The sequence below is a fragment of the Eurosta solidaginis genome, chromosome 4 (genome assembly GCF_040869045.1).
Source record: "Eurosta solidaginis isolate ZX-2024a chromosome 4, ASM4086904v1, whole genome shotgun sequence".
NCBI classification, from domain to species: Eukaryota; Metazoa; Arthropoda; class Insecta; order Diptera; family Tephritidae; genus Eurosta; species Eurosta solidaginis.
The window spans coordinates 22,023,520-22,051,369 of NC_090322.1; the positions used below are offsets into that span (position 1 = coordinate 22,023,520).

The following is a 27,850-nucleotide window of genomic DNA, read 5'->3' on the forward strand; positions in this document are numbered from 1 at the left end:
TTTTTAACAAAAATTTTCAAAATTGGTATCAAAAGACACGTTTCGACCTCCGATTTAAGAATCCGAAAACAAAAATTAAAAATTTTATTTCTATCATATCATTTCGGTTCAAATTTTCATGTGGTTGTATTTTGCTAGATTTTTTGTACACACTAATGCAAAAAGGCGGTGGACCTACCCAGGGTTATTTTTACAAATCGCGCCCAAAGGCCGCCAACACAGAAAGATCTTCTGTACAAAAAAGCCGTGGATCGGGCCTCATATTTCGGACCCTCTCGGGCCATTTTGTGGGTTTTTGTACATATTTTGCGACAGAAATAAAATTTTTGATTTCCGCTTTCGAATCCGGGTTGGATTTTATATAAGGTGCCACGATTTTCAAACTTTTGCTGATTTGTAGGGGTAGAGGGGGTCCTAAAAATCACAAAATTATCATCCGCAACTCTAGGAAACTCTTAGTTTATAAAATATAAGCTTTTTAATTTCCAAATTTAGTAAAATTTCAACTTAAGTCCTGCACTTAAAATTCAGGTCACACATGTAGATAGCGGTATCAAAAGACGCGCATTTGCGTCAAGATTCAGAATCCGAAAGCAGAAACTACATTTTTTATCTCGTTTAAAAGTTATTCGCGGAAAACCCGTCGGTACTATTGTCGCTTTTTTCGTTGTTGCAATTAAACAATTGACGGTGGTGAATAGTGTTGCCAGCTCCGCAACAATATCTTTTTATCTTGGTAGAACATTATAAGGTGGTGGCACGTCGACATAAATTCAAACAAACATACACTATTAATGTATTTTTAATAATTGTATGTTATGGAATCGCATTTACGATGGAAGCAGTAAGGAAGGCGGTCGGCATGATTTTGTGGTGCACAGTGGCTAGTCATTGTCGGCTGGGGCGGGTCCTTGCCAACCTTACTGTTCCTGCGCCATAAACAGAAAAAAATTCCTATCATGCCTATCAAAACTAGCTGTCAAAAAAGCGCAGAGACCGACTCAAAACGCTTGAAATTCAAAATAAAACAACATCCGGCCGAACCGGATGTCACGGACAGACCGTTGGCATTCAAAATCGAAATTCAAAAAATTCAAAAAAAAACTGACGCAAAAAAAAAATTAGCGAGCCGGACATGACCGGTTACTACTCTGAAATCAAAATTCGAAAAAAATAAAATAAAAGAACCAAAAGGAAAATAAACAAAAAGGACCGAATATATAGAGGGGCGCCGCGGGTGTTGTTGCGACGCCCGGTGCTTAGCCCACCCTCAAAAACCATGGCCACCGACGCACCTAAATTTCGGTGGCCCCTTACCTGCCTTACCCTATGCCTTCCAAATGAACAAGGAAGTCAGCATTCCCATTTTAATTGCAATTTATTTATCATTCATTATTAATATTTTAGAGATTGTCTTTGAAAAATTATTGGAGCATTAGCTAAATTCCAAATATAAACTATGCTCTCTAACAACAAAGGTATTTAAATTAATTTGCTTATGTTTGGTTAACAAAAAAATATATATAGAGTTCTGTTTTGGTTATTATCATAAGGGGTTGCCCTTAAAGTACATCATTACGATAATCACTTGTTATCTGTTTTCTTCTCCACTTACAAAAATTATTATGATGTTATAGTAGAACTCATTTTTGAGTGTAACCTAATATCGAACCGGTATAATGCTAATGCGCATAGTATAATGATAATAATATCTAATATGTACTAAAAGAGTGTTTACCAAAAGCAATAAAGATGAAAATGCGATAGCAATATGTATTACGTGCACGTAAATCACTTTCGTCTTGTTGTTCGAAAGATATTGCCCGCAATAGGAATTCATACGTATATATATATATATATATATATTTTGCATTTGTAAGATATAAAAAAAAAATTGAATTCAAAATCCTTTTGCCAATTCGTGCATACTCGACAATCGACGAATGGCTGCTGTCGCAAAAAAAAATTTTCATTAAATTTATGGTTAAGCTTCCAAAATGAATCGCTAAAATGTTTCGCGTGATAGCGACGGCTTATTATCAATAAAATTCATAGAGCTAACTTCAAACGTTTTAAGGCGACAAAATATATTCTTAAAATGATCAAAAAAAAAGATGTATGCTTTTTTTTTTTTATGTAAAGCTAATGCTTAGGTAGGTATTAGGTAAATGGAATTATACTAGTAAATTGCTGAATACAATTTTAGTTATATTTAAAGAGTTTTGTTTGATATATTATATATAAGATGCATTCACAAATAAACGGAGTATGTTGGAATTAGTGTTGAGCGTTCTAACAGGTAAATGCTGCTTGACCTGACTGAGACAAAACTGCCTGTTTATTTGTGAACAAACCTTTAAAATGTGTAAATAATTTTGCATATTAAACTGTTGTTGCATTCTTTAACATCTTGTCAAGTTGCAAAACCTGAGTGTTCATATAGTAGTTCTTTTGGTTAGATAATTAATACAAGCTAAACTTAAATAGTGGCAATCATTTATGTGTAACTTTTTTTTCTATAATACGTTAAACTATCCTTTCATCTTTTATGTTAATAATTCTAAAAAAAAATGTAATTTTGACAAAAAAAGATCGATCCTTGTCGAATGGTTTACCCGGGGTATATAAAACCCTCTAAGTACCACTTGGAAGTTCCTTTAACTACCCTGCAAAAATGCTCGCGTCATTCCACGCCGTTTGACTAGTTATTATACAGTCATACGTTATATTCTTAGTCCCATTTGCATGGGCGTGGGTAAATTTCGTGACCAGAATTTTTTTGTAGGGTAATTAGTTTTAAGTCTATACAAGGCTGATACTTACATGGCCGCCAGAGTACGTACCATGGGCCTCTGCCGGCGTGGTTACTGGTGATGTTGATTTTGCCGGTGAAGTTGACGCTGATGTTGGTTGTGGTGCGCGGTCTTGGGCGCGCTGTGCTGGTACTGTTGATGGTTGTTGCGCTCTGGTCCGAGGTGTACTGGTGGTGGCTGTTCTTGATGGTACTGTTGATTTGGGCGTATTCCCTTCTCACCCCCTCTCGTTTGAAGGATCCTAGGAGGATCTTTGAAAGACCGCTTCCTTTGCTGTTGCTGCGTCTTCTCGTTTTATTTATTAACGTAAATTCAAGTTAATAGACATATCTGCGCACATAAATGTATATATATATATACGTTTCTTTGGGTGCAAAATAAAATCTTCTTCGTTCTAGTCGGTGATGATTTATTAAAACAGTCTGGACAAGCTTAGTCGACTTAATTTCACTACTTATTGCGAAAAGTCCTGTTTTCGAAGCCAAATGTATTTAGTATATAAAAACGTTTTTGTGTGGCCAAATAGCAGCTCATAACCTCTGCTATGAAATTGTTCGACTCCCAGGATTTGCAGTCGGGTCACATCTATGTATATTTTATGTACATCAACACGTGGCCTTTTTCTTTTATTTCTTCCAATTTTTTCCGTCTTTTTTTGGTGTCTCTACGGCCGGAAAACGTGCGATTTTTTCCTCCCCTCTATTTTTTTCGTCTTCGACTTAGTGCCGGAAACTCGTGCGATTTTTTTCCTAGTGATGGCCGGTCTGTCTGTTCCCTTCTTTTTTGATACTTTTTATCGCAACTTTCGCCACATCACTAGGTGTGTTCGCGTGAACACGCTCCCAAGTGGATCGTAGCCGTAGACCGTAGCAGCAGACCGTAACAAACCTGCTTCGCTTTTAAGACCTGGCGATGAAGCGAACAGGAAACCGGATCATCTGTGGGAAACCACTGCCAGGGATCTCCGACGACAAGCAACGTGGGGCACGACTCACCCCTGAGATAAGAGTCTCAAAGTCCTACTACGAAGCTAGCCGGGCAACATAGGTCTATCAAAAAAAAATTTAAGTCAAGTTGGGAATAATTTCTGTTTCCTAGTTAAAAGGGCTTTGCGGCAATTAGACATTTGTTATGGAGAACTCGTCAAAACTCCGAAAGGTGATTTCTAGTGGGTATCGCTCCCACAGGAATGCAAAATCAAAAAAAAAGGTGTAGACATTTTGATCTGGAGAACTCGTCAAAACTCCGAAAGGCTAGTCCGACCTAAGTGTGGACTGCCAGGGTGTTCACGGTCCTCGGTGAGTACGCGCGTGAACATCCTATGAGGTCAGTGCTCGGGGAGAATACTGGGCGAGATGTCCCCGACCGCCAAAACGCCCAGACAAAAAAAGTCCGATTGGTAGATATATAAAAAAAAGATCAAATTGTAATTTAGCAAAAGAAACGCCCTTGTTGGTTCATTGCGGACGAATGTCCGAAGCATGGAAGCGACCTATCAATTTCCCGTTTAGGTCCTCGAGATCATACAATGCATTGCCTATTTTTCGGAGCACACGACACTTAAGGTATTTCGGCAGGAATTTGGCGTTAATACCCTGTTTAAAGTTACTTAAGGCAAAGTTTCTTCGGAAAACTTCCTGACCTTCCTTGTAGTTGACTTGCCTAGAACGCTTGTTATAGGTGGTTACTCCCCTATCCTTAGCCTGATCTAAATTTTTACGGATTTGCTCACGAATATTAGTCAACTTGTCAGTTCGGCTTACTATCGTAACTTGGTCTTCCTGAAGGCTGCCGAGCTTCGCTAAAATTTTGTACGTTGCGGCATGCTGGACCATATTTTGGCCATATAATGCAAAGTATGGAGAACACTGAATCGCCGTATGAAAATCACTTCTCAAAACTGATAAAATTTCGGGTATATGCTTATCCCAATCGGTGTGGTCAGGCTTATCCTTCAGGAAAATCCTAATCTTAGAAACAATTTCTCTATTGACGCGTTCAGATGCGTTCGCTTGGGGAGAATATAGCCCCGTCCTCACGTGCGTCACCCCGTAATTTACTAAAAATTGGTTCATTTCCTTCGAGATAAACTGTTTACCATTTTCACTATGGAACTTTTTCACTTCAGGAACCCCTACAGTCGGAAAAATTTCGGAGGCGAAGTAATTTATAACGTTAACAGTGGTGGCTCTTTGCATGGGCTTTAGCCAAACGTATTTTGAAAGATGGTCTAATACTATAAAAAGAAATTGATTACGCCGCTTAGATCTTGGATACGGCCCTAGAAAGTCGCAATATAACCGCTGAAATGGCCTTTCGGATTCAAAGGTACTCCCTATCGACTGCTGATTGGTGAGTTTTACCGTTTTGCAGGTGTCACAACGCTAGACGTAGTCCCTGACGTCGTTAGCCTGCTGCGGCCAGAAGTACTTCTGCCTGACACGTTCTAAGGTTTTCTGCCATCCGCCATGGTAACTCAGGTTAGCGTCATGTGCTAATCTCACTGCTTCCTTAGTCAACCCTTTTGGCAACCATAAACGCCACAGCGAGTCTTCTTCCCCTTCCATCCCCTTACGAAACTTGCTCTTTTGAAAATTATACCGTCCACAACTCGTAAATCCGGAAGTGATTCCTCGTTTTCGGTGACGGTCCGAATTAAGTCTAAATATTCGTTGCTGCTAAATTCGGGAGAGACTAAATCTATTTCTCCGGGTGTGGTAGTGAAAGACAACTCATCGGCATCAAAACGCGACAGCGCGTCTGGTACTACATTCAGGGTGCCCTTACGATGTTCCATTCTAAAATCGTATCTTTGCAGTAAGAGTGACCATCTCGCCAACCTCCCGCTCAAGTCTTTTTGTGTCATCAACCACTTGAGACTGGAGTGGTCCGTAATAATCCGAAAAGGTAATCCTTCGACATAGGGTCGGAAACGCTTCACGCTGATTATGGCTGCAAGACATTCCAGCTCGGTTACCGTGTAATTGCGCTGAGCATTATTCAATTTTTTCGACACAAACGCGATCGGATGCTCAGCGCCCTCGTCATCGACCTGGAACAACACTCCGCCAACACCTATTTTGGAAGCGTCGCATTGTATCACGAATTCCCTTGAAAAGTCTGGTTGGGCCAAAACAGGGGCGGAACTCAAAGCTACTTTTAGCTTTTTGAAGGCCTCTATAGCTTCAGAGGTAAGCTTGAACGGGCCTGCTGACTTACGGAGACAGTAGGTCAAGGGACCTGCCAAGTCAGCAAAATTGGTAATAAACGCCCTGTACCAATTCGCAATGCCCACAAACCTACGCACTTGCCGAGGGGATTTAGGGATCGGGAAGTTTTGCATTGCTTCTATTTTTCCCGGATCCACTTTCAGACACCCGCTGCCTATCAAGTACCCTAAGTAGCGTATTTCCTTCTGACAAAATTTACTTTTTTCCACGTTTATTGTCAGCCCTGCGTCTCTCAAACATTGGGCCACTTCCGCTAGCAATTTTAGGTGATCCTCAAAATTAGTGCTACATACCATCAGATCGTCCAGGTAGACAAAGACGTTCTCTCGCAGACGCGAAGGGATTGCCTTGTCCATCAGCCTACTCATAGTCTGCGGTCCATTGCACAGGCCAAATGGCATTACTTTGAAGTGGTACAGAGGCCTCCCCAGAACTGCGAATTGTGTTTTTTCCTTAGAGGACTCTGTCAATTTGATCTGGAAGAACGCGTCTTTCAGATCAATGCCACTAATAAAATGCGTATCTTTCAGTCTGCTCAATAAGCCGTTGATATGAGGCAGGGGGTACGAGTCTTTCTTAGTCACCGCGTTGACCTTCCTCGAATCTATGCACAGCCTAACTTTACCTGGTTTCCGGACCAGTACTACAGGACTACACCACGGGGAGTTGGATTCTTCTATAACCCCTAATTCGAGTAACCGGTCTAGTTCTCTAAAAGCTTCGGCTTGCCTCGGTGGCGAAAGAGGGAAATGTTTGCTTTTTATAGGTACAGCATCACCGGTGTCGATGTGATGCTCCACTAATTTGGTTTGCCCTAGGCCTAATTTCTCGTATGAAGGAAACGTCTCGATGACCTTTTGTAATTCTAATTTCCGGTCTGGTGACAATTCATGGAGGTTAAGTTCCTCTTCCTTTTCAAGCCTAATCTCTAAACACTCTACGCTTGGGAATATTTCGGGAGCTAACGCAAATGCTCTCCAAAAATCTACCCCGAAGTATGCTTCTTGGAGCAATGAGGGAACAAGGTCAAAACGAATAACGTTTGTGATATTTTTGAAGGTGACTGGTAGGGATACTGAGCCTAAAATTTTTTGCTTGTTGCCGCCCGCTGTATATACGAACGCGTGTAAGGGCTGATATTCGAAGCCATTATCCTCTAGGAATTCTACTCCATTTTTCCCTAAGATGGAGACGTTTGCTCCCGAGTCCAACAACCCTACAAGAAAACTATCTTTAATTTTAGCCTTTACTAAAGGCCTTTCGTCCTCTGTAAGCGTTAACGTGGTGGCTTGCAGCAGTCTACGCTCCTGTACTCTCCTGTGGTATCTCTTCCTACACTTCAAAATATTATCCGATACCGGGTAGTGTTCAAAAATGGTATGTCTTATTTGTTCATACCTATGTTCCCTTTCTTCTAGGTTTGGTGAAAGTTGCGTTTGGCAAGCGACATCCCTATGCCGGCGTCGCAGAATTTTAATCGGCTCGCCCATCGCGGAGGAAGACGTTTGACTCTCGGCTTCAGAACTATTCGAATTGTCCGTACTGTCAGGGTAAGTTATTAATACATTCGCGGGTTTTTTCGCCAGGGTACTACTGCCCCTCGAAAGCTCACCATCTCCGTGCAGAGACTCGCCCTCTGTTTCGGTGCACGGGACGACGCCTCGAGCACTGGCTGGTGTGGGAGCTATGAAGCCGAACGAGGTTCCCCCACCTTCTCGCTCGGGTACTGGTTTCCCTGTCTGCGATGGTCCCTAGGGCATTTCGGGGTAAATACACCTTTATACCCGCATCTAAAGCAAAATGGATTCCTAATGGGTTCCTCGCAATATATGTATGAGTGGCCCATTGCCTGGCAATTCCAGCATTGGGTTCCGGAATAGTCCGGTCGCCTGCTGCGTCGATATTCCAGCGCCTCTATCTGCGGATCCATCTCGCCGTCTTCGTCTTCTATCCTCATGTCCGGGGTTGTCACGCGTGCTTCGCTTACATGCCGACCTGGGTAAGTGGGTCCCAGCAGCTTGCTTTCATTCAGCACTTGCTCACCTCTGCGTGCTACATCGCGTAGATCATGAAGGGTCCTTACGTCCGCATTAAAAAGCATTAGCTTAAGGCTACTGTTGACGTTCCTTTTTATTATGTCAATCAGTAGAAGCTCCGACAGTGGCTCTCTTAAGCGCGCGTTCAAGGAGATTATGTCCGTGTGAAACACGTCATAACACTCACTTGCTTTCTGCTTCCACTCCTGCGGTTTCACTGCTATGCTGTTCGGAGTCGGGTACATTGGGTTGGCAATGGGTTACGGTCCATCCTACTTGCGTTCCTGTGTTGCTGGTTGGATTGCTGCGCAGATTCGAGAGCGGCGTATAGCTGGTCCATATTGCTTCGAATTGACCCCATCTCCCTCCGCATCTCTTCCTGTGAGGTCCTGAACAGTTGGTGCAATACTGCCACCCACGAGTCTCCCTGATTAGCTTCGTTACGCATTCCTGCGGCATTTGCCCCTTCGCTTGCAGCGTCTCCAAAGTTTCCAACTTCATAATTTGGTGGTAAAGCACCAGCTCCATCTGGTGAATAGGTCGACACATTGGTCATTAGCCCCGAGATGTCCTGTGCGTTTAGTAGCGGCGCATTTAAGTTGCTGGTGCTTACAGGTCTGTCCATTTTGTCGTGAGGGTCGTTCGGGTCCAAGCCCATGTTCACCACCGCGGGATCTCCGTAGAGTCCTCCTACTGGGGTGTGCACCACCAAGGGACGCCTGGCCTTGGAGAAGGCCCCTCTATTATTGTTACCGCCCCGGCTCTGGTTTCCCCGGATATTCCCCGCACTCCCGAACGGTGTAGTCCGGCCCTGTTGCCTGAATGATTGGTCGCGCGACATATCAAAAAAAAAAGTCACGTCTTAGATAAAAAACTTTGCCACGTACAACGATTGGGGGTAAGAAAACCAGGTTAAAGTTCACCTCCCCTTTAACCGGTGATTGATTAAAAAAAAATGTATAGAAAAAAAAAGTTGCGCGAAAGTAATTATGGAAGTATTTATTCGATAATCGTATCGAGAAATACTCAAGGCTGAAAAAAAAACTATTAGTTGGGTAGAATTAGGTAGTGATGGGAATGCTGACATCCCTTTCGCCGAAGGCACTCGGGCTACCAAAAAAAAAATAAATACAATTACATTCATACTTGGCCCTAGTGCTCCCAACCGCAGTGCGAAGGGATCTTAGGGCCCCCCTCCGAGACTGGTTGGGGCCACCAGGGTCGGTTACAAACACACACGGGTAGGTCTCAACACGCCCAGCCGCAACGCAGGGGCAGTCTCCAGACACGCACGCACTCATCCTAACATCACAAATTCGGCTAAAACAAAAGAAAACTAAAAAAAAAATTTTACAAAAAAAACCCAATTTAGCGGACATATAATTCTCCAAAGCCGACCACGGACAACATCCGGAAACATAAAAACCCCGCTACAAAAAAATCAAGTGCGTGCAGCACTGCCTCATCGGGTGAAATAAAAAAAAAGTTCCGTATAACTTGACGTTAAGTCGCGTGGATCCCTCAGCTACCGGAGACGATGATCACTCCGGACACCCTGATCCGTCGAACCATCTCACCGCAACGCAGGTGGCTGCTCCTGCGGCTGCTCACCCCGGACTGGTGGGATGGTCAACTTCACAAGTTGACCAGGAGTGACCCTCGCACCCGACGCCTCAGGAACCACGTTGGGCGCCATCTGTTATGAAATCGCATTTACGATGGAAGCAGTAAGGAAGGCGGTCGGCATGATTTTGTGGTGCACAGTGGCTAGTCAGTGCGTGCTGGGGCGGGTCCTTGCCAACCTTACTGTTCCTGCGCCATAAACAGAAAAAAATTCCTATCATGCCTATCAAAACTAGCTGTCAAAAAAGCGCAGAGACCGACTCAAAACGCTTGAAATTCAAAATAAAACAACATCCGGCCGAACCGGATGTCACGGACAGACCGTTGGCATTCAAAATCTAAATTCAAAAAAAAACTGACGCAAAAAAAATTACCGAACCGGACATGACCGGTTACTACTCTGAAATCTAAATTCAAAAAAAAACTGCTGAAAATCAAATAAAAGAACCAAAAGGAAAATAAACAAAAAGGGCCGAATATATAGAGGGGCCCCGCGGGTGTTGTTGCGACGCCCGGTGCTTAGCCCACCCTCAAAAACCATGGCCACCGACGCACCTAAATTTCGGTGGCCCCTTACCTGCCTTACCCTATGCCTTCCAAATGAACAAGGAAGTCAGCATTCCCATTTTAATTACAATTTATTTATCATTCATTATTAATATTTTAGAGCTTGTCTTTGAAAAATTATTGGAGCATTAGCTAAATTCCAAATATAAACTATGCTCTCTAACAACAAAGGTATTTAAATTAATTTGCTTATGTTTGGTTAACAAAAAAATATATATAAAGTTCTGTTTTGGTTATTATCATAAGGGGTTGCCCTTAAAGTACATCATTACGATAATCACTTGTTATCTGTTTTTTTTTCCACTTACAAAAATTATTATGATGTTATAGTAGAACTCATTTTTGAGTGTAACCTAATATCGAACCGGTATAATGCTAATGCGCATAGTATAATGATAATAATATCTAATATGTACTAAAAGAGTGTTTACCAAAAGCAATAAAGATGAAATTGCGATAGCAATATGTATTACGTGCACGTAAATCACTTTCGTCTTGTTGTTCGAAAGATATTGCCCGCAATAGGGATTCATACGTATATATATATATATATATTTTGCATTTGTAAGATATAAAAAAAAAATTGAATTCAAAATCCTTTTGCCAATTCGTGCATACTCGACAATCGACGAATGGCTGCTGTCGCAAAAAAAAATTTTCATTAAATTTATGGTTAAGCTTCCAAAATGAATCGCTAAAATGTTTCGCGTGATAGCGACGGCTTATTATCAATAAAATTCATAGATCTAACTTCAAACGTTTTAAGGCGACAAAATATATTCTTAAAATGATCAAAAAAAAAGATGTATGCTTTTTTTTTTTTTTATGTAAAACTAATGCTTAGGTAGGTATTAGGTAAATGGAATTATACTAGTAAATTGCTGAATACAATTTTAGTTATATTTAAAGAGTTTTGTTTGATATATTATATATAAGATGCATTCACAAATAAACGGAGTATGTTGGAATTAGTGTTGAGCGTTCTAACAGGTAAATGCTGCTTGACCTGACTGAGACAAAACTGCCTGTTTATTTGTGAACAAACCTTTAAATTGTGTAAATAATTTTGCATATTAAACTGTTGTTGCATTCTTTAACATCTTGTCAAGTTGCAAAACCTGAGTGTTCATATAGTAGTTCTTTTGGTTAGATAATTAATACAAGCTAAACTTAAATAGTGGCAATCATTTATGTGTAACTTTTTTTTCTATAATACGTTAAACTATCCTTTCATCTTTTATGTTAATAATTCTAAAAAAATGTAATTTTGACAAAAAAAGATCGATCCTTGTCGAATGGTTTACCCGGGGTATATAAAACCCTCTAAGTACCACTTGGAAGTTCCTTTAACTACCCTGCAAAAATGCTCGCGTCATTCCACGCCGTTTGACTAGTTATTATACAGTCATACGTTATATTCTTAGTATCATTTGCATGGGCGTGGGTAAGTTTCGTGACCAGAATTTTTTTGTAGGGTAATTAGTTTTAAGTCTATACAAGGCTGATACTTACATGGCCGCCAGAGTACGTACCATGGGCCTCTGTCGGCGTGGTTACTGGTGATGTTGATTTTGCCGGTGGATTTGACGCTGATGTTGGTTGTGGTGCGCGGTCTTGGGCGCGTGCTGTACTGTTGATGGTTGTTGCGCTCTGGTCCGAGGTGTACTGGTGGTGGCTGTTCTTGATGGTACTGTTGATTTGGGTGTATTCCCTTCTCACCCCCTCTCGTTTGAAGGATCCTAGGAGGATCTTTGAAAGACCGCTTCCTTTGCTGTTGCTGCGTCTTCTCGTTTTATTTATTAACGTAAATGCAAGTTAATAGACATATCTGCGCACATAAATGTATATATATATATACGTTTCTTTGGGTGCAAAATAAAATATTCTTCGTTCTAGTCGGTGATGATTTATTAAAACAGTCTGGACAAGCTTAGTCGACTTAATTTCACTACTTATTGCGCGAAAAGTCCTGTTTTCGAAGCCAAATGTATTTAGTATATAAAAACGTTTTTGTGTGGCCAAATAGCAGCTCATAACCTCTGCTATGAAATTGTTCGACTCCCAGGATTTACAGTCGGGTCACATCTATGTATATTTTATGTACATCAACACGTGGCCTTTTTCTTTTATTTCTTCCAATTTTTTCCGTCTTTTCTATCAATGTAGAAATCGAAAATGTAAGGTGATTAGTAACGATTGCTTCGAAAAGCTTAGGGATAGCGGAGAGCTTTGCTATTCCACGATAGTTTTCAGTAGAAGACTTGCTTCTTTTTTTATGGAGTGGGATAAGAAAAGATTCCTTCCAAGCTGTCGGGAAAATGCCATTTTTAAAGAGAGGTTAAACAGATCAGTAAGGGGCTGGTAAATGTATACCGCACATTTTTTAAGAAAACATGTTGGGATCAAATCGGGACCGTATTTGAAGGATTCTTTTAGGGTCTTTAGATGTAGTAGAACATCTTCAGGCAGCAAATGTGGGGCATATATTGAGTTACTAGAATGGAGCTCATACGGATAATTTGTAGGTGATGAATCAACCACAGCAGAGTAATTAGAGTGAAAGAATTGAGCGAAGAAGTTTGCAATCTCTTGATCGTCGCTGGAAATGCTATTTCTAAACTTCATGGCAGAAGGAAACCCGTTAGTTCTGCGTTTAGAATTTACGAAATCATAAAAAGACTTCGGGTGGCAAATAATGTTTCTTTTAATTTTACATAAGTATGTAAGCTTTATAACACTTTTTATTAAGTTCAAAATACTTATGACGGAAAATAGCGTACTGTGCATAATGAGAATGTAAACCGGTTCTCTTATATAAATTGAATAAACGTGATTTCTTATTTTTTAAAGCTTTTAAATCTTTAGTAAACCAGGCTTGCACTGGTTCAATGTACGAGCATGTGCGTTTGGGCACATGTTTTTCAAATAAAGTATAAATGGTTTTATTAAAATGTAAAACGTTTTCCTCTACATCCTCTTTATATCGAGGCCACGTTATCTCAGAAAGCTCTTTATTTAAATTGTTGAAATTAGTTTTGGAACAATCAAAGCATCTGGTAGAGACACGTGTTTTGTTAGTGCAGCCGACTTCGTTGCTTATGATTTCGTAAGTTATCTCAAGAGAAGGATGGTAAACGTCTTCTGGCAAAACAAGAGGTTCACACCGATTTATAGAGAATTTAGATATGTCGTCAACAAATGCTAAGTCTAAGAATTTTCCATACTTATTCGGAAAGAAGTTGATCTGATTAAGGCAAAGATCAGTAATTCCATCCAAAAATTCATTGTTATGCATCTTGGATGATACGGGGACAATATTGTGATCAACGGTATTCCAAGATATATGTGGCAGGTTGAACTCGCCTAAAACAGTCACTGAGTGTGGGCTTTATCATCGAATTGACTGATTGTAACAGTGAAATATGGTGCATATACACTGATAGATCAGAAGACGGTGGAATATAGCAAACGGCTAAATAAATATTACACGGCCTAGTAATATTCGGATGCATTTAAATTCGATGGAATCAACTTCGGCTAAATTAACATCTTCAGATGGAATTGAAGAATGTACAGCTAGCAAGACACCACCTCCGGTCCTATTTAAGCGATCATTTCTATAGGTCTGATACCGCAAAAAATTTCGGAATTTAAAACATTGGGTTTCAGCCATGTTTCGGTAAAAGCAATAATATTATAGTTACAGTGAATGGTTTTCAAATATAAGTCAGTTAATTTAGTATTTAAGCCTCTAACGTTTTGATAGTAAATGCTTAAGCAAGATGTTAAAATAAGTTTTTTGGACCGGAACTTTGGGAGGAATTTTTGCTACATTTTCAGTAATCTCAATAGTCTTATGCACAAATTCGCGAACAAAAGCCCCTGGCGGCCAAAATGCGCTGTCCAAAAGTTTATCAAAATTTTTGGAGTAGACATCAATTCTAAATGAAGAAATGTTTCTTTCGTAGTTAAATTTAAATTTTCTTAAAGTTATGCCGTCAGCCTTAATTTTCGAAGTGACATAAGACTTGATATCCTCAACGGAAGTGTCTTTGTCAAAGCGAGATACAAAAATCGATTTTTTGAGCGGGACTACAACCAGCTTCTTAGCCGGTGCTTCTGAATAAGAAGTCACAGATTGAGAAGTTACAGTTTCAGAAGTTAAAGTTTGAGACTCTAAGGTTTTTCCGCGGCCTTAGAACCAGATGGAACCACAGCTTGCGGATTAGGGGAAGCCAAGTCTATGAGCTCCACTTGCGGAAGATTAATGTTCTGAGCAGGATTAAAATTCAAAGCGTTAGGTGAGTCTTCAGAGTGTTTTTGTTTATTATCGCGGTTGTCTTTATTTCTATTTAAACAATGCGGTAACTCATCCAAACACTTGAAGGATTTGAACAAGCTATCGTATTGATTGAACTTTTCCGTGATTATGGAAAACTCTTTAGCAATTTCAGAAAACGCATTTCGTGTTTGTCTAAACAGTTTAAATAGGTCAACCTCAGTTGATCTGCATTTAATGCATGACCAACGTACACTCTTCTCCCCATCATTGAAAGTGTCAACAACTCTAGCCGTCAGTCCCGCGCACTTTCCATGGGCCAGCCCATCGCAAAGCCAGCAAGAGACAAAACGTTCGGATTCGCTTTTTACCTGACAGTTTTTGAAAATGCAAGTCATTTTTTATAGAAAGGTGAAAATAGACTAGTATAAGAATATAGAAATGGTAAAGATATCTTTGTAAGTTACAAAGAAAAAACAGTTGAAATAGTACTGAGAATGAGAAATGTTATATATAAAGCAACTCTGAAAGTTTGGGAGCTTAGCGGTAGCTAGCAGTTTTAGAGTCACTGTCACTTCACATTAACAAAAATACATAAGAAAAACATGCCCTTAAGGCCAATTGTATCGTCGACAAAAGTACCATGCTACAACTTATCTAAGCATATTGGAGTTGTACTGAAGAATATAATATCTGAAGAATATAATATAAAGAATTAATTTCAATTAAAAGAAAATCTTAAAAATATCCATATAGAAGATGACGAAATTCTAATATCTTTTGATGTAGTTTCATTATTTACAAACATCCCAATACATTTAGCAATACAAACAATAATGAAAAAGTGGACAGAGTTGGAAAAACACAAAAATTTCAAAGAAACATTTCCAGACTATACTCGAGTTTTGTCTAAGAGAAAATAATTATTTTATGTACAACTCGACTTTTTATCAGCAAATATACGGCCTTTTACAACTTTTTATCAGCAAATATACATGCCCATGGGCAATCCCTATCAACCATAGCTGACATAGTTCTTGACAAAATACTTGACGACAGCATAGCTGAACTTAAAACCCATGACATATATATCAGATACATAAAAAAGTATGTAGATGATATATTCGCAATTATAAAGAAAAAGGACGCGGAAGACATCTTGAAAATATTGAACGCACAGCATACTAAAATAAAATTTACAATGGAAATAGAACAAGAAAATGAAATAGCCTTCCTAGACCTAAAAGTAATTCATAAAAATAGAAAATGTACAACGAAATGGTACACGAAAGCCATTGCATCGGGGAGAATAATTAATTACCATTCGAACCATCCGTGGAAGCAAAAGTTAAACACAGCGAAGAACTTAATTAGAAAATCAATATTACTCACTGACCACGAGTTTATGCCAGAAAACAAACAAAAGATTAAAAACATTTTGTACAAAAACAGCTATCCACACAAGCTTATTGATAAATTAATAGAAAATGTAACAAATAAAATTCGCGAAGATGAAAAGGAAACGCAAAAATCCTAAGAAATTCACCAAAAATACATCGGAGTAACATTTATCCCGGGTTTAACGGACAACCAAAATCTGCATAAAATAATGAAAATTAAAAATGTGAACTATGCACACAAGCCAAACTTCACTCTAAGAAATATTTTTACAAAAACAAAGGATCCGGTGGAAAAAGAGCAACAGAACAACGTAGTATATCAAATAAAATGTAATGGCAAAGTGGGTGAAAAATGTGATCAATACTATATAGGCACAACAAAACGGCAACTGGGTATACGGCTAAATGAACACAGAACAGATGCAAAAAATAAGATGACAACGGCTCTTGCACAGCACCTTACAAATAGTAACCATACAGCGGATTTTGACCATGCACAAATATTAGACATAGAAAAAAGAGAAAAAACACGACTAACTTTGGAGAGCTTAAGAATACAAGAAAAAATACACCAGGTTATGAATTTCAAAGAGGACGCTAACAATATAAGCAACATTTATACCGCAGTTGTACAAAGAGCGAAGAGACAATCGCAAATCAGTGCTACTTGATAATATGTAAATATGTGTGTGTGTTTTTAAACTGTGATATTACAATTAGTTAAATAATCAATGTAAGTAACAATTGTCAAGATTGAATTTTCATGTTTATTGTTGGAAAAAGTAGTTAATTTTTATATATTTGATATATTTTCAAATAAAACAGCTTTCTGAGGATGACGCAGTAAGCGTCGAAACGCGTCAAAGAATACAAAAACAACAAAGTACACTTATTAAAACGACCATAAAAGCTCTACCCAGCAAACCGTAAAACAAAAAAATTTAATTTTTGATCTGCCAGCTTCGCATACCGCATTTTGAAATACATTCATACTGTTGTATGCTGCGCTGCACACTTTGAAGTTAGGCGCGTTGACGAAAGCAGAAATATACCTTTGGACGGTATGACTACAAACTCTATGTTGAGATTACAACTGTCACATTATATTATTACTCTGTAGTTTCCATTTCCAATTGTTCCTGCGACTCCTCTGTGAACGTTTGTTGAGTTACCATTTTACACAATGCTATTATTTTAGCCTCCTCTTCCCTCAATGCTTTCATATTTTGCTCACGTGCCTCTGGATCATCGTCCTTATGCGTAGCTGAGTGTAAACGCCGTTTCGAAGCTGAAGGGAAAGCTAAAGGGCAAAACTCACATCTGTGTATATTAACACCCAGATGAGTACGCAAATGCGACAACACTGCACCTTTTGAAGCAAAGGCGCTATTGCAGTATTTGCAGTTAAATGGTTTCTCACCAGTATGAATGCGCATATGACGCTGTAGGTGCGGGGCTTGTGTAAAACTATTAAATAATACCACAATGAAAATATCAATAAATTTAGATACGTATACGCATTAGATGAGATTTTTGTAATAACTTACCGCAATTCACAAAATTTACATTTATGCGGTCTTTCACCACGATGAATAAGTTCATGTAGTGTTAATCTCGATGTATCTCTAAAACTTTTCCCACAAATATCACACTCGTATCCATTGATGCTACCATTATATATTTGGTGCCTGCATTAATTAAAAATTAAATAAAAAATAAAAAAAAAATTAAATATATTTTATTGATTTTAGAGAAAAATGACAAAGTTTACAAAGTATGTACTACTTTTTATATAGGAACGGCCCATGATAAAAATATTACCAGGTAAAAACATTTACTCTTCTTGGCGGCCATAATGGTTTTTTGATTTTTAAGAAAATTTTAAAATCACTCTTAAACTTTGTGCAAATGCCAAACCAAAGAAAACACAAAAAAAATTGTTGGTATGACATTCTTAACTTTTTTAATGCCAGAAATAAGTGAGAAAATATTTCGAAGTTTTGAAATCCGTTTTTATGTATATGGCAAAAAATAAGTTGCCAATATAGTGGATGCCTCAACACGTCTTGCATGAGATATGCCGATATGGGTATCAAACGAAAGGTATTTCACTCCGCATTACAATAGGGACATTTTTGAGTGGGGTTGCCATTTAGGGCTACCACCTATTCGAAATTAAAAAAAAAAATTGCATGAGATATGCCGATATGGGTATCGAACGAAAGGTATTTCACTCCGCATTACAATAGGGACATTTTTGAGTAGGGTTACCATTTAGGGTTGGGGTAGTTAGACGAAATAGTACTCTACTTACTCATATTCTATTAAAGCTTTAAAGGAGAACATTAAAGTCAAAAATCTTCGCAAAAAAATCTTACACATGATTCGACTTAATTTTCTAAATTTCATACACGCTAATAAAATTGAAATGCAATATCAAGGCACCGTGGCAAATTCTAGCAAAATATATTTAAATGCATATTACTATTAGTAAAAATATATAATATATGTGCATATAAAAAAAGTAGAGTTTGATTAATGATGAAACAAAGTAAGTTATGCGGTATACTCGAAGATTGCCGATCAAAGCTCGGTCGCCCAGGTACTAAGTATTTAATGCAATTTGAAAACGTTTTTTGCATTTTAAAGTATAGATTGATGTGATGCGTATTTTTAATGTAATGTAGTGAAAAATCATAAACTGGTTGTTTACACAGCTATAAATAAATAAAATAATTTAAAAAAAATTTATGCTAAACGGTTTTATTGAAAACGATACCAACATGAAGTGAAAATAATACTAAAAGCAAGAAACTAATTAGGTAGGTCCTAGGTACTAGTCATCACACTCCCCATCAATCAAGGGCGTTGATCAGACAATTAAATAAAAGCGTTGGACGCGTCAAATTTCTATTGATTGTCATATATAAGACCAACTGAACCTTAATAAGGTTATGCTACGCCTCACATTTTTAGAAATTTTTCTAAGCCGGGTCGACCCTCGGCAGTGTTTGGCAAGCACTCCGAGTGTATTTCTGCCATGAAAAGGTCTCAGTGAAAACTCATCTGCCTTGCAGATGCCGTTCGGAGTCGGCATTAAACAAGTAGGTCCCGTCCCGCCAATTTGTAGGAAAATTAAAAGAGCACGACGCAAATTGGATATGAGCCAAATCGGACCATAAATACGATTTTTTTTTTTTAACATCACGATCCTTGCCCCACCTATCGGAGTTTTTTTCTTATTATTGCATTTCCATCGGGTTCTGAAATATATTCCAAGTTTGAAGCTTGTAGGTTATCGGGAAGTTACTTAAATTTCAATTACAAAATACGTGCCGGCCGGCCTATCAAGTCAAGCTAAATAAAACCGCTTAAAAAAAGCGTTGGACGCGTCAAATATTGATAGTCATAAGTAAGACCAACTGAAGCTTAATCAGGTAATGCCACGCCACACATTTTTAGAAATTTCACGCGCCCAACGCTTTTATTTGTCTGATCAACGCCCTGGATTGATGGGGAGTGCGATGACTAGTACCTAAGACATACCTATATATTTTTAAGCTTTTAGTATTATTATTACTTAATGTAAGTATTGTTTTCAATAAAACCGTTTAACTTAAACATTTTTTTTAATAAATTTTATTTTCAAGTTTTTAGTCTTAATTGCCTATTATTTCTCATTCTTTTAGTTCATTTAGTGACTCATTTTTACAAGGACTTTTTGCTGACAATTTGTTACAATCTAAGTCGTCGAACTCCAAAGTATTTTGATGTCGCTTATATCGGACTGTATGTAATATTTGTTCCAAATATTAGCCAAATCGGACCACAGGTACAATATTTTTGAATATCTCGACCCTTGCGCCACCTAGCGGCGATTTTTTTTCATAGGTCGCTTTCCATTCCTGTATGTATTATGTGTTCCAAATATGATGTACTACTTTTTTTTAAGTTTGAATACAAAAAAGCTTAAAATCCTATCAGTAAAAACGAGATACAAAAAAAAAAGGTGCAGTAAAAATCGAAATTGAAAACTCATGCACCAATCACTTAGTTTTTGTTTTTGTCTTTAATGAGGGATTTGTTCATGATTCAATTACTAGAGGTTTGTTCTTCAATGATGACAGATCTTTGACACTCCCAAATTGAAAAATCTGGACGGGTTGCTTTTACGAAGTAAGGAAGACGGGGAATCAATCCCCTAAATGCCTAAAGTTTTTGGGGAAATAATTCATTTTCTACTAAATATTTCGTAAATTGATAAAGTTATGTTGGTTTGGTCATTCTTTCAGAAATTGTTTGAAGGATACCGTACGTTAGAATTTTATTCAAAAATGCACTATCTCAAAATTTGTTTCCAAAACTCGCTACATGAGCATAAGTTCAATGCATTTTGTAATATGAGAGAGTTAATGAAAAGTATTCTGATATAAGGTGTTCTTCAATCTAATTCTATTATAGGGCGGTTTTTTGACAAATCCTGAATTGGGAAATTTAAAAAAAAATTGTTTGAGATAGCATGATTTTGAACAGGCAGCCGACATGGGGTGATACGCTACTCAGCAGCCGCAATGAACTGACAAAAACAAAAATAAAAGAAAATGGGTTATTGTCTTAGAACTTGATATTCCTACCTAGACTTTGACAGAAGAGTTAAGCTTTTGTGCGGTCCTGCTGCACAGGGAGTATTCACCTTTTTATTCTGAAATTTCGGAAAGCTCTTTTCCGTTAAGTATTCATGGAAGGATTCCGGATAAACCGGTAATTTAGAATATTCGTTCATTTGATACTACCTCACGAGGTCCGAATATGCATAATATTCCAAATATAAACCGATTCTCCAAATTCTTAAATGGAGACGAATGTTCCGAACATACGGTGGACTTTTAATACGCGCCCAAAAATATCGAGAGAAGTGTTAAAAGACGAGTATTGACCTCGATAACAATAATTCGAAGGTGGAAATAAAAATTTTAGCTCGTTCAAAAGATATTGACGAAAAACTGAAAAATGACCCCGGGTTGCGTTGGCGGCCTTCAGCCGAGCTTATAAAAATTACCCTGGCCGGTCCACCAGTGAGGTGGGATCAAAATAAATGCGTGCAAAATCCCTTTGTACACAAAATCTTTTTCAGAGCACAAAAACATTACAACAACCACATGAAAATTGCCAACTTCAACTGCAAATATCTCCGGAAAGCGATACAATTTTTCTTTTCCGCCTTAAGATTATTGTTGTCGAGGTCACCTCTCTCGATATTTTTGGACGCGTATTAGCAGTAGACCCCTGTTCTAGACTTTTACCTGAATAAGTTAACATGCCCAATGAGTACATTTCGTTATGGCATCTCCATTTATACTAATGACATTTTTACGTGAACCGATTTAATAGTCGAGGCTTTACGTTGAACGATGAATTTTGAATTGGTTTCGTATTGTGGCGAATATTAGCAACACTAAGGCATGTTATAAATGTCATCACAATTGGAATCCCAGGAGAACCGTATAACATCCAAGATTGAAGCCCAGGAAAGACAAATGTCATCTCAACTGGAAGAACAGAAAACATATATGGCATCCCAACTGGAATCGGAAGAGACACGCATAACATCAAAGATTGTAGCACTAGAAACGCGTATTTCAGAAATGTCGACACAGATTACATCAAAGATGGAAACACAACTGAAAGAACAAGAGGCACGCATAACAGTACAATTCGAAGCGCAAGAGGCGCGTATATCATCAAAACTCGAAGCGCGTATGGACGAGAAAAAAACGCAGTTTGAGGAAAAAATCGAAGCCGAGGTGGATGCTTTGAGAGGTCGTATACAGAAGTTGCGATTAAATCGCCCAGCTGTTTCAGCAAGCAATTCAAAGGTAAAAACATCATCCTTTGACGGTTCTGTCCCTTTCCAGGTCTTTAACCTACAGTTTGAGAAGACCACAGCAGTGAACAACTGGAATGCTGAAGATAAAGTTGCAGCTCTATTCGTAGCATTGAAGGGGCCAGCAGCCGTAATCCTACAGACGATTCCCGAAGGAGAGCGGAACAACTATGAAGCATTGGTGGCCGCTGTCGAGAGACGTTATGGAAGCGAGAATAGAAAACAGATATACCAAATTGAGTTGCAAAACCGTTACCAAAAAGCGAATGAGACTTTGCAGGAGTTTGCGTCGGATGCTGAAAGATTGGCTCATCTCGCAAATGCAGACGCACCCGTAGAATACACCGAGAGGGTTAAAATTCAGAGCTTTATAAATGGAATACGGGATGTCGAAACGAAACGAGCTACATATGCTATAGTGTTAAATACTTTGTATTATTTACTTTATTTTTAAAATAATTTTTAATTTTAAATATTTAACGAGCTCGAGGCCATATACATATGCTAACAAAATTTGAAGAGGATGCGTCTCAAAAGCCCCGTTTGCTAACAAAATATGTTGACGATCTGTTTGCCATTGTGAAAACGAATTCAGTGGAAGACATGATAAATCTATTAAACAGCTACAATAGAACTATCAAATTTACATTTGAAATTGAAAAAGATGGATTACTACCATATCTAGATACGCTGGTAGTAAGAAAGCATAATAAGTTATCCTTTGATTGGTACAAAAGACCCACTGCATCGGGCAGATTGATAAATTTTTATTCAAAGCACGACAAATCAACCATAGTCAACACAGCCAAAAACTTTATCAAGAGAGTTTTATCAATCAGTGATACGATATACCATGGAAAAAATATAGAAATCATTACGAAAATTCTGAAAGACAACGATTTTCCTTTAGGTCTAATAAGAGGCTATATTCACGATTATTTTATAAAAGCTAACACCAATCAAACCTTTAATGACAAAACTAATAAAATATATAAGACATCCACGCATGTTCCGGGGCTATCAAATAGAATGAAATATTCCAAAATGTATGACCGTGAGAGATTTAAAATAGCATTTACTTATAATAATACCGTCCAGAAAATATTCAGTAATACAAAAAGCAAAATAGAAAAATATGACAAATCGGACGTTATATACCGGATTCCTTGCAAAAATGACGGGTCCTACGTATGCCCGAAGGTATATGTTGGTACAACTAAGTCCAGATTAAAAACAAGGATTTCCGCCCATAAATCAAATTTAAAAAATCGCGACCACCCTAATGAAAACAAAACAGCTTTAAGTCAGCATTGCAGAGAAACCGGGCACACTCCAGATTTTGAGAACGTAGCAATAATGCAACAGGAGAAGCATTACAACAAAAGATACACACTTGAGATGTTGTTTATTATTAACGAACCGAGAGAGAAACGAATGAACTACAAAGCAGATACGGAAAAATGCGCGTCGGCATACCGCCAACTGATCAACAGGAGCAACAGGAGAGCAATATGAGAGTTTCGCCTATTATTTAGTTAGTTTAATGTATTGCTGTTTGTGTAAAAATTTGTTTACCATTACTGTATATTTTTTGGATGTTTACTTTTTCGGTTCTATTGCCTTCTTGTACTTATGTTTAATATTGTAAAATTAGTCGACAAGCTACACCCAAGAGTGTAAGTTTATATATTATTTATGATTTTAATGTTTCATGTTTGTTTTTTTACAGTCTTGAGAATGACCTCAGATTGAGGTCGAAATATCGACTAAATAAAATTTAAAATATATACATATATATAAAATCTATCCGGGTTTTAATCTGAATATATACATATGTATATGGCCTCGAGCTCGTTAAATATTTAAAATTTATAAATCTAAGGCCGAAAATAATCAGAAGATAATAATTTTTAATTGAGTTTTCATGTTAACTTAAAATTTTTGAATAACTTCAAAAAAAGAAAATTCTAATTAGTTTTGAAAATATTTAAACTCAAAAATAAATAAAATAATATTTCTAAAAATAAATATTTAAATATTTGGTTAACCACCAAATATATTGGCGATCCTACCAATGATCCTACAACTTTAAAACGAACTTTAAACCGAACTTTAAAACCAAAATCAACTTGGATCATAGACGAATTTATTTTGCTTTTATGTGATTTCGCAATATATAGTAACGTGATGTAATTAAAGAAAACTGGGATCATTAATGTACATAACTATCCCTCCATATTTGTTATAATAAAAATAGCATAATGCAGTACGCGCTGAAGAATTAACTGAATAAAAAAAATTTAATAAATAGCACTATTGAAATTCTTGTGCATATAATTTAACTATGTTTGTGTTCCCTATACATTTGTGAACAGGAATCAATACAACAACATTCTGTGCAAATTTCATATAACAGTCGCTGTAAATTATATATACGAAACATTAAAACAAAGAATAAGTGTTGAAAATCAAATTAAAAACATAAACGTACGTATAACAGAAATTTACTAGTAAGCATTCTATGAATTTTATGCAACATAAACAAAATACAAAATAAAATTTGTTTACGATTTGTTAATTAATAAAGAACTCTAAAAACGTGTGTGTAAACAAAATAAAAACATTTACAACCTAATACTCTTAAAAACAACGATTGGGTTATCCAAGCCACAACAACAATTTTGCACGCAATACACACAAGAACAGATTAAAAATGAAGACATCACGATGAAAATTAAGAGATTTACAAAGAAAACAACAAAGCCATTGCATATTTTAAAAGCATTGCGATATCAAACAATACATATATTAATTTCAAGTAATTTTTAAACAATCATCACTACAACTACTTATTAATTTTAATATTTTTTTATTAAATTTAATTTTATGTAAGTATAATTTTTATTTTAATATTAAATTTAAAATTTTTCAATTATAATTTAAATTAAAATTTTAAACCTTTTAACTTTCAAATTTATTTTAAGATTATTTTTATATTTTAACAATTTTAATATAAATTATTTAAATTTACTTATTTTTTATATAAAATTAAATATTTTATTTAAATTGTTAACTCCCTTTCCAAAAAAAAAAAAAATCTTAAATATTTCCTAATTTTCAAATTTTTCATTTAATTTTTTTTTTTTTTTTCATATGGTTCTACGTTCACCAATACGAACCCGTAAGTTTACAAATTTGGAAAATCAAAACAACAGTTATACAAATAACACAATGACTCACAATACAACTCAAAATTCTAACATTAATACAACACAAAACAACATCTCTAATATAACACAAGATACTTCAAGACAAGATAACTTTACAAATTTTCCTTCTACTAAATCTATTAAATTACCACAATTTTGGCAAGATTCTCCTGATGCCTGGTTTTTACTTGTTGAAGGACAATTTGAAATTAATAATATCACTGATGATAATTTAAAATTTCAAAATGTTCTAGTTACCCTTCAACGAGATACTATTTCTAAAATTTTTGACGTTATTAACCCTCCTCCTCTTTTCAATAAATATGATACAATCAAAAAAAATGTATGTGAAAGATTTTCTCTTAGCGAAGAAAAACGATTAGAACAATTATTTTCAAAAACTGAACTTGGTGATCGTTCACCATCTGAATTATTCAGATTTATGAAATCACTTATAGGTACTGACTCCATTGTAAGTCAAGAATTACTTTTCAAATTATGGATTCGTAAATTGCCACAAGAAATACAAATCCATTTAACTTCTAGTAACAATCAAAATAAAGATGAAGTAATTATTTTAGCTGACAAACTTTTTGATTTAATCAACAAACGTCATTCTTCCAAATCTCCTATAGCTTCGAGTATAAATAATAATATTTTAGAACAATGCGTTAAAAATTTAACTGAATTACCACGGCTATTTTTCAAAATTTAAATAAAATTTCTAATGATATTAATCAATTACAAATTCATTCAAGATCTAAAGATAGAAATAGATCTAAATCTCTAAATTTTTCAATATCCAGAAATTTTTCAAACAATCGTAATTTTAATTCACAAACAAATATTTGTTGGTATCACAAAAAATTTTAAAATAACGCTCTTAAATGTATACCCCCATGCAATTTTAATCAAAATCAATTCAAATTCCGAACAAAATTTAAACTGAAACGATCCATTTTGATGGTGACTGATAATGGAACTATTATTAAACCTACTCGTCGCCTATTCATATTTGATAAATTCAATAAACTTAATTTTCTTATCGATACCGGCGCAGTCGTATCAGTTATTCCTTTTTCTAAATTTAAAATTTATAAAAGAAATTCAGATCTTACTTTGACTGCAGCAAACGGTTCTTCAATTGAAACTTTCGGTACAAAACTACTTAAAATTGATTTAGGTTTAAGAAGAGATTTTGAATTTCCATTCATTATTGCAAACATTGATACACCAATTTTAGGAGCAAACTTTTTAGAAAAATTCGGAATTATTGTCAATATTAAAAATAAAGAAATAATGGATTCTACTACAAAAATTAAAGTTGCTGGATCTTCTGGATTTTCTGATATTTTCTCATTCAAAATTCCTATTATCGAAAATAAATGTTCAAAATTACTTAATGAATTTCCGTCTATTACTTGTGAACCAGATTATACTAAAAAAGTTAAACACCATACGGTTCACAGGATAGAAACAAAAGGTATTTTACCATTTTCGAAACCCAGACGTCTTGATCCAATCAAACTTAAAATTGCTAAAGCTGAATTTGAATTTTTAGTTAAAACTGGTATATGCAGACCCTCAAATTCTCCTATTGCATCTCCACTTCATCTCGTTCCTAAGAAAGAACCAAATGATTGGAGACCTTGCGGAGGCTATCGAAGACTTTATTTTATTACTACACCAGATCGGTATCCTTTACCACATATTCACGATTTAACAATTGATTTAAAAAACAAACAATTTTTTTCCAAAATTGATCTTGTGCGTGCTTACCACCAAATTCCAATGGCAGAAGAAGACATTCATAAAACTGCAATAACTACCCCTTTTGGAATGTTTGAATTCGTAAGAATGTCTTTCGGTTTACGAAACAGTGCTTAAACTTTCCAACGCTTTATTAATGAAGTATTTTCTGATTTCGATTTTGTATTTACATACATTGATGACATTCTTATTGCCAGTGATAATGAAGATCAACATATAAATCATTTAAAATCAGTTTTCAAAAGACTTGAAGAATATAATTTAAATATCAAACCTTCAAAATGTACTCTCGGTGTAAATAAATTAAATTTTTTAAGTTACGAAATTTCAGGCGAAGGTATTAAACCATCTTTCGATAGAATTGAAATCATAACAAATTTTGAAAAACCAATTTCTATAAATAAATTACAAAAAATTTTAGGTATGATAAATTACTATCACAGATATATTAAAATGTTAGCAACAGAACTTAGTCCTCTGCATGAAATGTTAACACATGCAATTAAAAACAAACTCAAACAATTAAATTGGACAAATGAAACCACAACAGCTTTCGAAAATGTTAAAAAACTTTTTGCTAAAAATATTTTACTTACACATTTCGACAAAAATGGTACTTTATCATTAGCAGTAGATGCATCAAATGTTGCTATTGGAGCAGTTCTTCAACAAACTAGCAATAATATACTAGAACCCTTAGCTTATTTTTCAAGAAAATTAACTACAACAGAAACTAAATATTCAACATTTGATCGTGAACTCTTGGCAATTTATAATTCAATTAAACATTTTAAACATTTTCTTGAAGGTAGAACTTTTACAATTTATACTGATCATAAACCTTTAATTCATATTCTAAATTCTAAAGTAGATAGATCTCCTCGTCAACTACGTCATCTTGAATATATTGCTCAATTTACAAATGATATTCAATATATACGTGGAAAAGACAACATAGTTGCCGACACACTTTCCCGTATTCCAGAAATAAATGCAATTTCAACTCAAGATATAAATTTAGAAACTTTATATAAAGAAC

The 27,850-nt window shown here is 36.4% G+C and overlaps 1 protein-coding gene across 3 annotated transcripts in view; it reads right to left on the reverse strand.

Annotated features, from left to right (window-relative positions):
* The window catches only part of LOC137249248 (zinc finger protein ZFP2-like), a 104,001-nt gene that overhangs the window by 35,184 nt on the left and 40,967 nt on the right, over nucleotides 1-27,850 (reverse strand). For 2 of the 3 annotated variants that reach the window (XM_067780570.1, XM_067780569.1), the window contains exon 6: nucleotides 17,496-17,636. In XM_067780570.1, coding sequence (XP_067636671.1) covers nucleotides 17,496-17,636 — 141 coding nt within the window. Of the gene's footprint in view, nucleotides 1-15,890; nucleotides 17,416-17,495; nucleotides 17,637-27,850 lie in introns of those variants that run through there. The other variant, XM_067780568.1, reaches the window with a different exon arrangement.